This window comes from Melanotaenia boesemani, chromosome 2 (assembly GCF_017639745.1).
Source record: "Melanotaenia boesemani isolate fMelBoe1 chromosome 2, fMelBoe1.pri, whole genome shotgun sequence".
NCBI lineage: Eukaryota > Metazoa > Chordata > Actinopteri > Atheriniformes > Melanotaeniidae > Melanotaenia > Melanotaenia boesemani.
This window is the reverse complement of record NC_055683.1, coordinates 27,232,113-27,250,536: the sequence shown is the minus strand read 5'-3', so window position 1 is coordinate 27,250,536 and position 18,424 is coordinate 27,232,113. Positions and strand designations below refer to the sequence as shown.

The window sequence follows — 18,424 nt, the reverse complement described above, 5'->3', positions numbered from 1 at the left end:
ACCTAGTCAAGTTGTCTTTCCTCCAACAGTGTGTTAGAGGAATAATGATATTCTACTGGCAGAAAAAAGAACGATCAATACCACCACTGGTTCGTATTGACTGAAACAATCTATATAAATGGCCCGTTTTACCACAAGTGTAAGAATAATTACTTTTTTCCAGCCCTCTGGCAGATTGGACACTGAAATAATGTGACTATGACAGAGAGAAAGTGGAGGGAGATTAAGGATCCCTTAAAGTGAAGATGAAAGGCTGAATCTAAGGAGGAATAGAACGATGTTTTGAGCCTGCAGCTTTAATGTGGAGAGATGTGGGGTGAGACCTTGAACTGTCTGCAGCAAGTACTAACAAAACATAGTGCACTGAACTTTGCCCGAGCTGCGAGGGGCTCACTGGTGCATGAAAAGCCGAAGGACGGTCTAGAAAATCAAAAGTGACGGAACAGTTTTGACTCCATGATGATGAGTAGGATCATGGTCTTGGTTGAATGCTAAACTCATCCATCTTCCAATCAGCAGGGTGAGAATTACTACTCGTCTGCCATATAACTTTCCTCATCCATCTCTCCATTCTCTCACATCTTTATTATCAATAACAACTGCTTAGAAATAAGATTTTAGACACTTTCTCAGACAAATTTACTCAAGAGTATCACATCATTTTCTGCTTGTACACTTAAAAAACATGGCCACTAAGATCTGAATTGCTTCCTTCCTTCCTCTTTAGGGAGAACTGAAGAGTAGTAACAGGAAGCAGAGGCAGCACTCAAGGAATTCCTTTGTTAAGGCTGCTGACTGAGTAGCACTACATTCATATCTTGCTTTATCCTCTGATGTACTCACACAAAAGAGCTAAAACACTATACAGCAGTGATACTCATGGTTCTCTTTTAATGAAAAATATAGGTTACTTTGAATAATACAGAAAAGAAGCTGTAAATATACAGTAAAGATGACAACAGTAAGGCAAACATTATACAGAAAATGCAACTTCTCGCTCACACATCATGAACCTAAAGTTACCTGAATACAAAATGTAGTGTGTGTGTGATAAATATCCAGTAATACAAACCCTTTTTTTTTTTTTTTTAACCTTTTTCTGCAGGATATACATTAAGAAACACAGTTTATTTTTATTCTTTTAAACCTGCAAGCTTAAATCTCTTGCATTCAACAGTGATTTTCTATACAGAGAAGTAAGTGACAAACATATTTCACAGGCTCTCCCAAAAGTGAGTTTCACAAGAGAAATTATTTTTGGCTAGAAAATTATAATTTGGCACATGTGTCAGTCTCAGTTAAGGCAGTGAAATCAATCAGCGCAAGTAAGCCTAAGCCTCATGGCTTTAATGATGCAAGAGGCAGAGTCGAGCTGCAATGAGTGTGCAACTTGCATAAAAAACAGCCATCTTTTCTTAATACTCTTGCATCTGTTGCTGGCGTCTTTTTCATCCACTCTTCAAACGGACATAACACAAGAATAGCATAGATTTTCTTTTAAGATAAAAACAAACAAAAGAAAAGGGTAAGAAACAAATAGCAGTAGTGTCTGCTTTAACTTGTCCCTCCTTGTAGACTTGAATTTTGACCATATTTACCTTGAAGTCCTACTCATATGTAGTGGTGGAAGCTGTTTCTAAATAAAAGCAGACCCCTTGACTAATGAGTAACATCTTTTATACAGTTCAGTTGCACCACTGCAGATGCTAAGAGCAAAAAAAAACAAGGAAGGAAGTGGTTATCAAACTCTTTTCTGTTTCAACTTGCAATGTCAGTTAAGTAAAAGAAAAAAAATTCTGTTTGCGCCAAAAGAAAAAAAAAAACTGTGTAAACTTTTTCATGAAAAGGAGATTTAAAAGGCCACACACCACTTATAACACCTCTGGTTTCCCGTGGTTACACAATTCTTTATAGCAAGCCTGATGTGTCTCTATTAACTTTGCAGCTTTTTGTCCTAATTCATTGAGTCTAAGCCTGTGTAACAGGCAGGAAATTAATCACTGAAGAAAATTTAAGATTTTGGTTTGAATTTGTGGTTCTGCTATAAAGCAGGAGATGGCAACCTTGAAGCAGCATCACAGGGACCCTGAGTTTTGTAGTGAGAATAAGGGAGAAATGTCTGATAGATCTGCAGCGCTATAATATTTTCTGATGAAAGAGTCTTGATGCAGGGCCTTGCACTCCAGTGACAAAACACAGCTCCCTTTATTGTGACCGATACCCACCAGTGATCCTGTTGTGACAGAGGCCTTCTGTTCAGCCCAGGCCGCATGATGTCCGACAGCCAGGGAAAGAAAGCACAGGGAGAAAGAAAGACAAACCAAATGGAAAATAAGCACATGTGACACATTTTGTTAGAGGATAGAAAGAGAAAGGCTAAACTAGGTTTTTCTTTTCCATACTAAAGATCCATTTTAACCAGCACTCCCTGCTTATTTCTGGAATGTTCCATATTCATTCTGCGAATATCTGCGATTTAAAATGGACTGAAAGTGGAGGGCAAGCTGATGAGGTGGATGGAGTTTGCGCATCCTAAAGAAGTCACCACTTCTTTGTAGCCCTGCTGTTTAAAAGTTCTGAATTTTTTCCACAATCAAACTACCACAGTACCTGACTACAGCATTTTCTTCCCATTCAAGTCAAAAGCCAGACTGTCAAAGAGCTCGCCAGTTTCACAGAGCACTTCCAGAGCTTGGTCATTTTCTTTTTTTGCTTTTTACTTAAAAAAAAAAAAGAAGACTTGGGACTCTCATACACGGATCTCATCGTCTTCATCCTCCAAGAAAGAGGAGAAGTTGCTCTCCTCTTCTGGTGGTGCGCTGAACGTGGCGCTGTCTGTATCACCAGCGTAATTCTGGCTGCTTGGTTTTTCATCCAGAGCAGCAGAGCCAGAACTCGACATGGAGCAGCTGTCAAGGTGCTGCAAGTGTTTGGGTCGTATCTCTGGAGTGTACTCTGGGGTGTAAGGTCCTCCATCTTCAGGCAGATCAATAGAGCTGTTTGGATGAATGGAGGCCTGCTGGCGCAGCTCTGCTGCCTCTTTGTCTACCTCCATCTGCTTGTTCACATCCTCATCTTTTGTCCTATTTTCCTCTTCCTCACCATGGGTGCTGACAGGTGGTGAGGCCCTGCCCTCACTGCTCTTTCCCTCCTCATAACCAAGATCATCATCCTCTTTCTCCATCACACCCAAGATGTCATTCAGCATGGAGGGTCCCAGATCAACATGGAATGACATCACAGACTCTGCATGCTTCATTCCACCTCCAAAGTGAGTGTAGCTTTCCGGTAGCTCGGTCAGTTCACCAAATTTTTGTTCTTCCAGTTCAAGGAAGTGTGCAGCTGCAGCTGCACCACTCCCATCCAGCTCTTCATGCTGTTTAAAAGGACTCGAAGACAAACTCTTCACAGCCAAGCCGTCTCCTCTGTCTTCATTGTTGAGAAAAGGCAGAGACATTGCATTTTTAACAAATGTTGGTGAACCTCCAGGGACCAGCAGGCTGTTCTCTCTGTCTTCATCCACTCTGTTCACTGACTGGGAGCGTTTACTGCTCCTGAAGGTGCGTGACAGAAGGCCAGGCCGAGGAGAGCGGGGAAAGGATGTGGTTTCGGGGGAAGGCTCGCCTGAGCGTGTGCTGAGGAAGGAAGTGTCTCCAAAAGCATCACCACTGCGGCCTACATGCATTGTATGACGAAAGTCACCAAGAGGAGCACTGATCATCTCCCTGGTCAGGTCCATACGTGAGCGGCGCTTTGTCTGGGAGGAGGATGATACTAGCTGTTTTAAGATTGGCATGGTGGCTGCTTCTAGGATTTCTTTAAGACGTAAAAACAGTCAGGCCTCAAAGAGAGCAACCAACTCTTCAGCAGTAAAGATTATCACTGATCCTCAGCTCCAGTCCTCCTGGAAACCTGAAAAATGTAAAAAGCACAATGAACAACACCGAACAAACAGAGAGGAAAATGGTTTGAATCAGTTGCAAAACAAATCTAGCTTTATGCATAGTTTTTACATTATGTTGTAAACAGCTTTCACATTCGGTGGTTTAATCCCAGAACATAAATAAAAAGTGTTTCAAGGAATCTTAAATGTTCCACTAATTGCTTGAGCTAAAGCTATCAATTATACAACTCTATAATGATAAGCAGTGCTCTGCCATCTTCTTTGAGAGATGACCTCTAAAGTGCTATAAAAAAAAGGATAAGGGGAACACCGCAAGATTTTACTTCAAAACAGAATCATATTTGAGAGCAAAACACCAACCACAAACCAAGCATCAATCAGAGGGATAGTTGAGGGCTGCAAGAGATTTCCTGGAATGAAACCCAGCTTTGACTGCACATCAGACACTAACCCTCATCCTCTGGTGATTGATAAGCTATATACTTTGTGATATAGCTCATATACACTCATCATGGCTATGATGTCATGGCAAAATTAGGCTTTCAACAACAATTAAAGTTTTTGGAGTCAAAAGTCCCTGTACATAATCATTTGCTAAAGAATGAATCTTCCTGTTAGTGATAATGACATATGTTGAATAACATTTATACTGATCAACACACAAACGCTTAAACAGTCAAGTAGAAGTTATTTAGAGGTGTGGTCACAATGCCTAGGACTAGAAGGCCCAAATTAAACTGGAAGATGCTGGAACATCTGTATCTCTATTAAGTTTTGCATCATGGACATCCAAGACTTCAACCAGGCACTTCTGCAAGCAGTGGCTGCCTTGACCTTCATGTTGTCGTCTTATGAGTCGGTTTGGAAAATGTACTACAAAGATGTATTTGTGGTGTTAGTATATACATATGCCGAGTATTTTAAGCCTTCAGGAGGATAAATGAGCCTTTTTTTAAGATGGTGACTTCCGAGAGATTAAAGAAACTTAATAACTTTGGTAAGAGATAAAAATCTTCCCACTGCCTTCTTTTTCATAATTTCTTTAATGTGCAAAGCCACTGCTATACGATGTTTGACTCCTTGTGCAGTTAAAAGCAACGGCTTTATGGACAAGTCTATGTGGTCAAAAGAAAAAAAAGACTACCAAATAACATTTACACTCACTCTAAACAAAACTTCAAAACCCATCTGTGACCCATCTGACAATCTGTGATAAAGGTGGACATGACTATGCGTTAGGAACTGTCCTCACAAAGTACTGAACTAAACCGCACTGAAAATATTGTGGACTGAGCTTAAAAGTCAGGTAGGCAGAAGCAATCCAAACTGGATAGAGGTCAATAAATTTATTGGATTATCCAATAAATTTAACTAAACTCTACAAAAAAAAACATCAAATACCAGAAATAAGTCGATGATTACCAAAGTATCTTATGAAGACCAAAGTTGCTAAAGAACATTAAGTCAAATATTAGATGCTTTGCAAGTTATTTCCAGATTGGAGGAAATTACAAGCATAAAAAACAGCAAGACCCTATCCACATTTGCTATAATAATTAAAGATAATGATGACAAATGTATAATTCATCCGTGCTCTTTCTAAACAAGCGTTTAAACCCCCAAGGGTTTGAGTGATAGCTTGTAGAAAAAGGTTTTCTACATTATTAATAGCCCCGACACAAGCTGCAAGACACTCTTACTTCCTCCTCCTCCTCATCAGGTGGTGCACTAAAGGACAAGGTGTCTCATTAACTATCCTACCCAACATAAAAACACACATGAAAAGAACACTGCCATGGTGGTCTGCAAGATGAAATGCCAGCAGTTTCTACAGACACATCAAAAACATGTGCATGCCTGACTTGAGGGTGGAAACTATGTTAACGTGTAAGCAGGCCAGAGGAAACGCTTACCTTGCCTTCTCAACTGTGCACCTCTCTGGCTTGCACATTGCTTTGTTCTTTCTGTTTACTCATGCCACCATACAAAGACGTCAAAGCAGTCAGCAAATTAACACTGATTTTGGAGTTTTTACAGGCACGCTTTTAAAAGATATTTGGGTCAAGAGTGGTTTTTGGTAGAGACATAATGGGTAAATTTCAGTTGTTTAATGTAGAAGCTTTTTGAGTGCATTGACCTTGTTCTTCTGTCTCCACCCCCTGGGTCTTACCATTGGAGCCTCTACTCCTCTTCCTCTTAATGCACACACCTGCTTTGGTCTCCATAGAAACCATCTCCTGCAAGCAAGCAGCAACATTTCCTGTCAGAGGCTGCAGAAGGTTTCAGGCCTCGTAGAAGCTTGCAACACAGTTATCTGATCATCTCGAGTTGACTGGAGATGATCTGGGTAGCATGAAGTTTCTATTTGGACTCACTTTGCAACTAGGTCCTGGACTTTTGACAGAAAGCCTCAGATTGTTTTCTTTCACATTTAGTCCACACAACTCTTCAAGGATGTGTCTCGGGTCCTTTACTATATATGCTATTAATGTGTGACTGCTCAGTAGATGAGTATAGAGAGATGACGGAGGATTTCCAGAGCAGAGGTCAAAATCTCTAACCCTCATCACCAGAGCAGTGGTTGTAGAAATGTATCCAGTTTCAAGTATCTGGGGTTGCAAACCTCTAAGGACCTCACCAGGTCCCAAAACAACACAGCCAGTATTATAAAAAGGAGGTGCTTTTTGTCTCAGCATCCCAGTAGTGACAACATGCTACAAGTGTGTGGCTTACTTCCTGTGTTAGAGCATGATGCAGGAACTCCTTCTCAAAGGGAAGCACTGCAGAAGGTAGTGAAAACTGCTCAAAACCATTTCACCCAATATCTCTCTTCTATCGAGGGGATTTACATTAACAATGCAGAAGCCGGGCATCCTGCATTATGAAAGAACCCACCCTACACACTTACCGTCCACCCCCTCAGGCACAAAGCTGGGAAGCATCAAAGCCAGAGTGTTGAGAGTCAAAGCCAACTTCTTCCTGGAGGCTGTGAGATGCAGGAACTACTAACTCAAATGAATGACCACCCAAACCCCCCGTCTTTCATTGTGTTACTGCTATTGTTTTACTGCTCTGCCTTTAACATTTTTTATGTAATTTGATTTTATTTCATAGAAACGATTTTTAATAAGTTATTTAGAGTTTATATTTATTCATGAATAAAACTGCTTGATTCCCATAACAAATCACGTTTTCTTAATGTGTCTCTACCTTAAAAATGAGAGTAAAAATGAACATTGCCTCATGTTTCCACTTATTCATTGCATCTATGTTGGTTTTGCTAAACTAGAATGGAAATAAACTAAAAGACAGAAATGTCCATGTGCTGTGGACTAGAAATGGGAGACGCATGTGGAACATTGCAGCATTTTTCTGACTGAGCCTGGATCATGATAGGAAAACTTTCTCTGAACTCACCAACTTAAACAAACACAGTTTATTTTGCAGAAATGTGTTTATTATTGAAAGAGCCCATTCTGAATTGTTATGGGGAAATAATGTTGGGAAATATTCACACCCAGCCAGCAAGATAAAAACAGCATTTTTTTTTTTTTTTACAAGTTTCTCTTGGGTGGCATAAAGAAGAGGAAAACAACGAGTGGATCAAAAGAGCAATGATTGTGAAAGCTCGCCTCCCACTCCTCTATCTACCCCCTCCCCTCCCCCAGGCCAGGATCAAGCTGAAAAACTTAGTGATGCCCATTTCAAGGACATGCATGCAAGATCCTGAAGCGCTGCAGCTCCACATTGGCAGCCTTGATCGACATTCCTATTGAGGCATCACCAAACTAAAGGAGTGTGAGCATGTAAAAGTGAGTTTATGTGAATAAAAAGAGAGAAAAAAAAAAGTTAAAGGGCCTGAGAAGAGAGCAGTAAGCGTGGGAACTACTGGGTCACAGCATTGGGAATGTGGAGGTGGGGCATTGACTTTATAAACAGATCCATGATCCAACTGCAGCAGAACTCACTGGAGACACAAAATGGGGGACAGAAATGGTGAGGACGAGCAAATGAGGCACATCTGCATCCTTTCATTCTGACAGTAATGCTTCTCAGACACTAACACATTCTGCACTAACCTCCAGACCTCGGGGCCTTTGAATGATACGTACAGATTACAAGGTTGACTGAATTGCTTGATATGGATGTGGTATTTCTCAACTGCTGAGTAAAAAGCAGTGCATGCATGCATGCACACTGTGATAAACGCAAACACACTGGGAATGCTTTACAACTGTGCCGCTTCACTTCTCTTTTTACATCAGTTTGCAAAAATAAAAAGATATTTCAGTCCATTTCCTGAGATTTATTTATGCCACGAGAGCATTTTCTGACTGTTTATGATTCACACATCTTTATTATCACCACTAACACCTGTCTTAGGTCTACAGAGGACTTTGAATTCATGACTTGTTTACAGATATTGTGTGGTAAAGAAATTACTAGCACCCTCATTTCATCTGAGCAAATAGTCAAGAAATATTGTGAGAAGTTAATTAAAATGGATTGTTTTAGCCTTTAAATGAATGTGGATGAGGGAGATCACTAGATCAAACAGTAACCTCAGTAATGCTGCAGTGATTTGCTAACACAGCAGCATGAGAGGAAATGAACAAACAGGGGCTTCGAGTCTAAGCTATGAGTCAAAAATCACTCCTATAATTAACAAGCATCCATTAAGTTTTTACAGCTCAGCTAGCACAAAAAGCCTCAAAAGAAGACTGCGAATTTATATGCAAGACAAAAACTTCAGATCAAGATTACAGAGAAATATTGACTGCCTGGGTAATTTGTGTTTAAGGAGTTCATAACTTTTTACTTCTTGTCAATACTTTCAAACTAGGCCACTCAATACTAATACACAAGAGATCACTCCAAGACTAACACTCCAACTCTCAAATGTGACTTATGGTCCATTTCCAAAACGAGGTATTGACGCGCCTTGTTTGCGCTTAATTTGTCCTGTGTGTATTCTACTGTCTGGGAGAAGAGGGTGGTTGTTGCAGTGGTGCTCCAGGCTTTCCGTCTGCAACATTTGAAGTCACTGACCTGGATGAGCAATCACATGACCTGAGGGTAAAAGACAACTCTTCATAGGGAGGGAGACCACATGCAACTAAAATCTTTTAGAAAAACAGGGAGAAATCTGCTCTGCTTTTACTGAAAAGTAATAAACTCATGTTTAAGTGCAACACTGGCAAGAACTATACTCTTGTTTAGTCACAAAGTAGACTCTCATACACATGCCATGGTAATTAAGCAGACAAATGGCCTCTAGTAGATAGTATCTACCAGGCAACTCAGTTAGCAGGCCTGAATGTCTCACTTAGCAGGGAACAGCCACAGGACAAACAGTGGAAATCACATTATCTCTCAATCACACAAAAATGGAAAAGACATCAAGCTGATGACGCCTTCTGAGACAAAAACAGCAGTGAGAAAACATGCTGTCCTAACGAGAATTTGCAAATGAAGCCCTCCTTACATGAAAGCCAAATTTAGCTGTTGCTTTAACAGGCCTGTTTGGGGTACAGGAAGTGTGCCATTTGCATGTGGATTCAGAATAAGCCGTTGATCTTTATTTGCTTCCCTCTTTGTAGTGGAGCTCTTATGAAGCACCTCCATCTGCTTTAATGATGAGATTTAGGTGAACTGGACTGGATTCTTTGCAAATTTCCACCTGCTGACTCTTTCGTATTAAGTCTAAAATATCTACTAAGAAAGTTAGGTGAGAATACAACAGTTAATTCTCTGGAGATTTCATGGCAAGTTAGTGTAAAGCTTATAACAGGTGTTACTCAATGCTCAATTTTCTTTTCAAGTATTACTTAATATTCCAGATATGTGCCCATACAGCTCAGATGAATACACATACATGGCCTTATCTGTCATCCTTGATGCGCTTGGAAAAAAAATGTAGCTATTTCTGTTGTATACTTGAGCAGTATGAATTGTCTTGCTTCCCATATGCTCTACCCAGATGTCACTCCATTTCTGGTATAAAAATTTCCAGTTATGAAAATGCATCTTACACTGAGAACCTGCTGCTGTCTGCTGTGTGTGAGATTTGGCAAATATTTGCAACTTTTGTGTAAAATTCTCCAGAGTTTATATTTAAAAATGACTTTCCACTCAGGTGTAAAGAGTGAGGTAAATCCTGTTAGTTTGGGCATTGTCACAGACTTTGTCATTGCTATACAGCCATGTCTATGTAAAACTATTTCATACCATCATTAAAAATTCACCGCTAAAACAGCTAATCTATAGTCAGCTGCAATGTTATTTATTTATGAAACAAAAATACTGTTAAAGTATGTTGCTTTTTAATCATGCCATTTAGGATGGATATTTTGAGGTCTTTGGGCCATTTCTAAAACAAAGCAAGGCAGTGGAGCATTACACAAATAGATTAACTGATTAAATAACAATTACACAGATAAATAATGTAGCTAATGCTCCCTTGCAGCTTTGGTTGAACATGTAATAAAAAAAAGTAAATACGACAACCGTTTTTCCCATAAAAATATATATTCAAATAATTCCATAATCACACACACACAAAACACCTTTACAACTGTCTTTTAAACATTCCTCCCTCATCCTACAAAGCCTGTGGAGGGCAGCAGCCTGTCCCCTGTATCACTGGCCTAGAAGCTAATACAACTCGCAATGGCCGCAAGTTCATGTTAAAGATAACGGAGGAAAACAGACGACCATGCAGGTTTGCAGTCACCTAAGGCCAACTTCGTATTACTGATTTACCCAACGTTCATGTTTCTGGACTTTAAAGTAAACCAGAAGACTTAGAAAACCCACACAGGCACAGAGGAAACGCGGAAGATCCACACAGAAAAGTGGCAGCTAAATAATATGATTCTTCCAGAAACAATGCCTCTGGGCACAGGGGAAAATACAAGCATCCTTGCTTGGATTTCTCAAACAGGGACCCAAAAGTTATTGTCTGCCTTTTGTGTTTGTGTGTGTGTTTGTGTGTGTGTTTGCCAACTTATATCTGGCAAGCTGACAAGGCAGTGTGTTATGCTAATGTCACGACTCACCCAGAACCAGCAGGCACTGTGCTCTTTAAAGATCAAAGAACGACAGATTTTTAGAGCTTTTCTACTAACAATACTGCCAGTGGGTTTTTGAATTGGTATTCATGTTGGTGAGATCTCAATCTGAATCTAACCTACGGTCAGTGAATAGAATATCTGCAGTAAGCAAACCTGACTGGAGAAGCAGAATCGCTTACACAGAACTTGGCAGCAATAAATAAAAAAAGGGGGGCTTGTACAAGATTGCATAATGCATCATGATCATCAGGAAGCTCTTTAAGTACTGTACCTGTTAAATTCCACAAGCAGATCTGACCAGCTGTTTAGAAGAAAGGCAGCAGGCGGCAATCTTTCAAAGGAGCCCCAACAGCCAATGAAAGATTTCCTGGCAGAAAACAGGCCTAAAGCAAGTCAGCTAGACATGTACCAGCTGACCTCCAATACCCGAGAGGAGGTGACTTGTCTCCGTTACATTTACAGCCAACACAGCCTCAAGACATGACACTCCATCTTTTTTTTTCTCTCTACAATTGTCCGCTGTGATGAAACTGACAGCTTACATACACTGACACAAACGGCGGATGGCATGAAGAAAAAAAAAAAGAAAAATCCTTTGTTCCCATTCAGTATATTAAAGAATGAAAAGCATTCAGCAAGTTAAACCAAAGTGATAACAATTTGTTTCATTTCCCTTTGTATGCACAAACAATGTTACATATTCCAACGGTTCTGTTTTCTCTGTTTAGGGTAAAAAGCTACAGTCATTCATTCTGAAAATGGATCAACATCTGCGTAATCTATGAAATGGACAGAGGGTGGGGGCAGAAATTATTGGCACCACTCTGATTTAGAGTGTCTCAACATAATGAGAGGGAATGAACAGAAATCAGGTTCACACCAGGAATATCATGAACAGAACATGCCAGAAACAAGCACTTCACATTATTTCTAATGCTTTAAGTAATGAGAAACAGCTAAAACCCTTCCAGACCTGGAAGGTTAATGACCACCATTAGGTCATTTGTAACTACTTCTTGGCACAAAGTCATCTGAGAATCCGAACAGTCTACTGCACATAGAATACGAAGAATGTGAGTAATTACCACCGATAACTATAACCTTAAAACTCCAAAGAGACAACAGCTTGGAAACAACAGTCTGCACAAACATGGATGCCAGAGATTTAATGGAGAAATATATTAGGGGGTACGTTCACAGGAAGGGCAGGGAGAAAATGAGGCTGCAAACCCTCCCATCTCTCCGGAAATCTTCCCAGCCTGCCCTTCCTGACCACTCTGTGTAAACAAGGCTTTGCTCCATCATTCTGTATTACAGCAGGGCTGTCCAAACAAACACAGGCCATATCTCCACCAACACTCAATTTTAATAACTTACAACAACGTGAGCCAGTGCTGACAATGTGCTCAACAACTGCTCCTCATGCAATGTGCATCAGTGCATGGAGCCCCTTAGGTTTGGCTTTAATTATTTTCGAAGATGTACACATCCGGAGCTTCCCTACAGCAGGCAGCTGAGTCACGACAGGTGCTGAAAGCCTCCACCTCAGGCTCAGCTCGCTGTATCATGGGTATCTCTGAAACTTTGCCGAAGAAAAGCAAAGTTAAATTTTAAAATTTACCCACAAGGAAATGTGAGCTGCTTCATGGAAATAAATGCAAGAAAATTATGGGATTCAGAGAATCTAGCTTTTATAGTGGGAGAGTGTCATGATTACTATGTCAGAAAAACACAGACTGATGGGAAGCTAAAGAAGCAGCTTGAAAGAACAGGGGCACAGGGGGGTTGCAATTCTTTAAAGAAAATATTTCAAAATGCATTAGTTCATTTGCGTAGATAGAGAGGTAAATCAACTTCCCATGCACAGCAGCTGGATTCTTGGAAATTTTGCAAGATGATGATCATCAGAGAATCGTGCCAAGCTCAAAGCTGTGTTTGTAGCTGAGACTATTTGTTTAGGACCGTACAGCATCATATAAATGAGTCATGAGTCATTTTTGAGGGTAGGGCCACAAGGTCAAAAAATCAAATCTGGATTTTTGAATTTTTAAAATCATTTATGTATTCATTAATTTGTTTGCAGTGCTATGAACATTTTCTGTCTATAGGAACACTAAAGGGTGGAAAAATATCAAATTAGTTTTCTGTTTTAAAAGAATTTTACTCTACAGCGTCCAACAAAAATATATTTGCAAGGATGTGAATGGGCATTTTTCGAGGAGAAATAAATGTACCAAAACAGAACATCTTACATAGGCAAAAACCAAAGAAAGATACTTCCAATGAAATGAGAGCAAATCAACACATTCACCAGCTGTGTTGCTTTTAATAACTGTATTTGCAACTCAGTAATCAATATTTGGAATTTACCACTTTTATTATCCTGGCAATCCTAACAAATCTTGCATTTTGTGAAATAAAATGTGACAAACACCTCAGCAATTTCCATGTATAATCCTGGCTTTTAAGGCAGATTCTGGAAAAAAAAAGAAAAAAAAAAAGGCAACAATAGCCACACACACAGTCCCATTTCATTCCATGACCTTGTTTCTGATGATCCAATAGATTTGTCTTGCTGCTTCTTGTATTCCAAAAAGATAGTAACGGATTTTATACAGCAGCTTGATTCTGTTCCACGTTAGACTTGGTATTACTGAACCATTTCCATATCACGGAGGTTATATTACTGCTTTGGCATCCTTTCATCTTCAGTGGCTGTCATTATTCAAGCTTGTTGTTATTGGCAAAGCTCACACATGCAAGTGGTTTGAAGTGGAAGAAGGCCAGGTTACTGTCTTACTAAACAGAACTGCTGCGGCTTAAAGGGTTAATACATGACCTTAGGAAATTACTGAGTGGAAGTAACTCCGACTAAATCAAACAAGTGCAAAACCTAAAAACAAAACCTTCCAAACAGCTGATAAATATCTTCATCCTGAAAAAACAATTGCCAGTTTGGATTCTTCTCTAACTTTAAGGTGTGTTCTTGAGCATATCAGAAGAAATGACGAAGCAGAACCATTTTTTTTAGACCATTTTTATAGACAGACCACTTCCCCTGAACTATGAATACAAGCTACTTTCTTCTGGTCTCCTTCTGTGTTCCTCCAGCTACAAAAACTGGATACAAGTTTCCCTTCGTGCTTCTCTCCATCCGGGCTCATAATGCCACAGAGATGAAGCGGTAACTGCGCTGTGCTTGCACATCCTTATTGGTTATTAAGTTTTTATTATGCATCTTGATTTTAGATGATTGGACTGAGCACTTGGCACATTTGTTTTAATTAGCTGCTAATATTTTTTCTTTTGTTTTATGTTTTAAAAATGTGATTGATAATTGCACGTGTCTATTGCAAAAAAAACATTCCAGATCGTTCAGAGATACTCAGCAACTCTTCATTCATAATCTATAATAAACTTACTGGAAAAATATAAAGACTAAAATGTTTTTGGTAAAGAGTAAAGCTGTAAAACTCTAAAGATTACAAGCCATTGTCTGTTACTGTAATGTCAACTTTATGCAATATCTGCATCCACTAACAAGGAAACAGAACAGCATTAGCGAATAAACATCCCCTCCAGCTAACAAACCCCAAGATACTGGGTCACCAAGCAGCATGCTGGGTACAACCAGAAACAACAGAGCCCAACAAAAGACACAGGAACAAACACAACATTCAAACACAAGGTTTTGGAAGACGGCTTTAAAAGTTGATGTCCAGCTCGGTTCCTGGAGGGCCGCAATCCTGCAAGTTTTAGATGTCTCCCTGATCCAACACACTGGCTTCAATTTTAACACTTTTACTCAACAGCTTGTTGTCAAGTTCTGCCCAAGCATGTTGACACATCATATGATTCAGGTGTGCTGCAGCAGGAGACATCCAAAATCTGCAGGACAGTGGCAACTGAGGACAGACCTTGGACACTCCTGCCTTAAATCACTAATTAAGCTGCCAAACTGTTATCCACGTAGTTGAGAGAATCAAAGTTCTACAAACTGGTATTTTCCACTGATCTGTGTATCTTTTTTTTTTTTAGCTCTTAATAGAAATTAAAGGACACTCAACAGCCCCAATATGTTATTTTCACTGCACATACATACAAAAAGAGACATGTCAAAAGCAAAGTAAAGTCTATAATTAACCAGAGATTCACTATCACCATCATCAGAGGCATTCCAGGAAAAAAAAATGTTTATATTGGTATTTCCTGGAATGTGAAGGGGGCTGGACAGGACACACACAGTGTCTCAAATGAGCACACAAACTCCAGACGTGTTCAAACATAGGTACATGACCATACACTTATAGGCCACAAATAACACAGTTTCACTCCAACGCTACCACAGCAGTACTTTCAGATGCTGATTGTCTCCAAATTAGAAAGTCAAGAGCTGAAATTTACCCACTTTTGTAAATAAAACTTTGACCAAGTTGCAATTCATGAGCTATGAGCCAGCAAATGCTGTCTAAACTGTGCTGTGCCCAAAGAGTGAGTGGCTGGCATAACATCCAACACCACAATAAAGAAGGAAAACTTTCACCTTTGAGCACTAAACATGTCTCCTGTAGGCAATTAGATGCTTTGTAATTCAAGAAGCACAGAGCAGTACCTGAGCAGGCTGACTAAAGATGTGTCACTTCTGCTAAAAGGCATCCCAGAGGCACGTCTGGGAAAAAGTAAACAGGCTTAGCCTATGGCACATTAATCTCTACTTATGATGCTTCTTGTTTGCTGTGTCATCAACCTAAATCCATCACACAGTCCAAGCAAGCAGCACAATGTGTCATCTTACAAAGCCCATACATGTTATAGTTTAAACAGGTGAAAAGTCACATTTAAACCCACAAACAAAAAGAAAATCCACCCAGTTCCTCCCTAATACAGACCACAGTTAACCTCATTTTCTATAACAACCAAGTAATGATGGAGCGATGGCCTACAAACCTGAACTCTGTGTCTTAATAATGTCACTCAGTGAGCATATCATATGCCATCCCTACTAAGCAAACTCAGCAGGACTACTAGGTCAACACACTCTGGGATGAGAGGGTGATGAACTGGATAAATAGCACACGTGTACACAGTATGGGTGTGCAGATATATTACTGTTCTATCTGATTATGTAAAAATCATGTTCCCTTACTACCTAAAGTTTACACATGTTTTGTAAATGCCAACGGAGAGAGAAGAAATACTGCACAGGAAAAAAAATCTGTTATCAACCATATTTTTGGCCTTAACCTGACCATGAATACACTCACGTTTTTGTAAGATGAACCCTAAAGGCTTTTTTCCATCAACAATAACTTCCTCCATAAAAAGCAGTCATCTGTTATCTCACCCTGTTAAACAGCACTTAACTCAGTCTGTGAACCACTGACTGGTGAGTGGTTCGATCATATTACAATAAAGCGCTGATCCTGGGTGGGTCAGTGTCAGGAGAACAATACAGCTGACCCAAAGAAACAGCAGCCACGCGCATTGTGCATTCAGCCGAACCAGTGAACAGAGCTGTATAAAAATTTCAGCTGCATAAGCAAATAAAAACACATGCTTTTAAATGCATTGGGCCTTAAATGTAAGGACCAAAAAAAAAGCATATACACTTACCGAGCATCCCATTCATAAAAACCGGGCTGCAGCACCACTTCTAGGCCCCCAGCAGGTCGATAATGGGGAGCGCTCATCAAAAGAAAGAAGGTGTGCTCAGGCGCTCAGATCTGCTTTTTCACTCCAAGCAACGCTGCTACAACAGTGAGAACACGCTATTTTAATTGTTAGCAAATACTACAGTGGCTGTCAACGCATCCTCTCAAATGGTGCTTCTCCTCTGAGGGGCAAGAACTCACTACAATGCCTTCTGCCGTAGAGGGAGTGAACACGCCCTCTTTTCATGGCTCCTTAAAGACACAGGGTACCATGTTTCAGATGGGGCACTATGATATCATTTAAAATACATAAAAAGTCATGCTGTGTTTTACTTCAAAACCACCATTAATTTATATTCACACGTGGGCAAATTAAAAGGTTTAAACCTGTCTTACAATAAAAGCGCAGGACTGGCCAGCGTTGTGCAGGTTTTATGCATGATTTTATTTATGCTTCACTGACTGACAGGAATGAATTTGCATACTAGAGTAAATACATATGGGCATCCTTAAAAAAATTAAATATAAATGACAAATTATTGAATAGCATTTCCCAAATAACATCTGCACTACTTAAGCTAGCAATTCCACTTGACTCTTTGTGCAGACTTATTCTAATCTCTATAACTTGTTAAAAAAAAACATGTCCACGAGTACAATTAAGGAAAAGCCAGCATTATTAATTTAGGAGAGTTTTATTTTCAGTGGAATTAAAGTAAATTAAATACATCTATATATTGCTATAAGACAAGCTATCACCAGACTTCCTAAATGGCTCATGTAAGCCAGGTTATTTACACTTTGCTTGTTTGCATTCCTCACAGTCTGACAAGACAAAAGGCTTTAATAAGTGGCCGAAGCCTTTGTTTGATCTTGTCTATTTCAGGTTGATAAGCTGTCCTCAACTATTAGTACCTTTTAAAATGGAAATTAGCAGGAAGCAGTCTTGAACTACCACTAAACTCAGGGGAAATGAATCTGTGAATGGTTGACAATTATCAGCAGGCAAAGGTCACTTACCTGAACAGGAGAGCTCTTTACTTTTGTCTATCATTGCTACTTTTTAGTCTTGCAATGTATGAATCCACGTCGTTTGTGGAAACATCGATCATTCCATCAACTGCATGGAGAGTTATTTCCTCCCTTTGGCTTTGTGCCCAGAATGCTTCGTCCCACCAGCTGATGGGAGAATTTGGCTCTTTATGATGAGAATTTGACTGCGGTGGCCTTTTGTTCGGGTTCAAGCTGCATTCAGAGTTTGTTATTTTTTGACATTGTGAGCCCCCCAAAGTATCAACTTAACTACTCTCTTTAGCTAAGATACAGTTAAAGTGAGCATTAAATGTGTTCAGGGGAAGATAATGTTTCTCCCACACATGCTTTTTAATATCTGGTTAAGGCAGGGAATTAGAAAATAGATCCTGGTCTTCTTTTTGATATATATTGCAAACACATGCACTTCATATACAATAGTTACTGACACGGATTAAGCAGAAAAGTTAAAAATGCATAATCGTGGAATAGGTTTGGGCTCCTCAGTAAAAACAAAGAAAAATTTAATACACAGGGAATGTCCAGCAGCAATAGCACAACTTTTTCATAAATTTTTTAGCAACTTCCACTGAAGTCATGAAGAAATAACTAATTGTTTTCTGAGTTGGAAAACACCAATGACAGGTTGTTACATATTTGTGTGCTGCTTTAACAAAACTTTGTCAACTTAATTTAATCAAATATCAGAAGAGGATGTTATGATCAGTTTTTTTTAACCAGAATGATAGCTTTTATGTATCACT

General features: G+C 39.6%; 1 protein-coding gene across 1 annotated transcript; it reads right to left on the bottom strand.

The window, feature by feature from the left end:
• Window positions 1-877: 877 nt before the first annotated feature.
• Window positions 878-16,839, bottom strand: cdc42ep4a (CDC42 effector protein (Rho GTPase binding) 4a). The gene is made up of 2 exons (XM_042005924.1): window positions 16,591-16,839; window positions 878-3,912 (listed from the first exon to the last, which is right to left on the bottom strand). Exon 2 carries the CDS (start codon window positions 3,794-3,796, stop codon window positions 2,750-2,752), a length of 1,047 nt encoding a protein of 348 aa, XP_041861858.1. The 5' UTR covers window positions 3,797-3,912; window positions 16,591-16,839; the 3' UTR covers window positions 878-2,749.
• Between the last annotated feature and the right edge of the window lie 1,585 nt (window positions 16,840-18,424).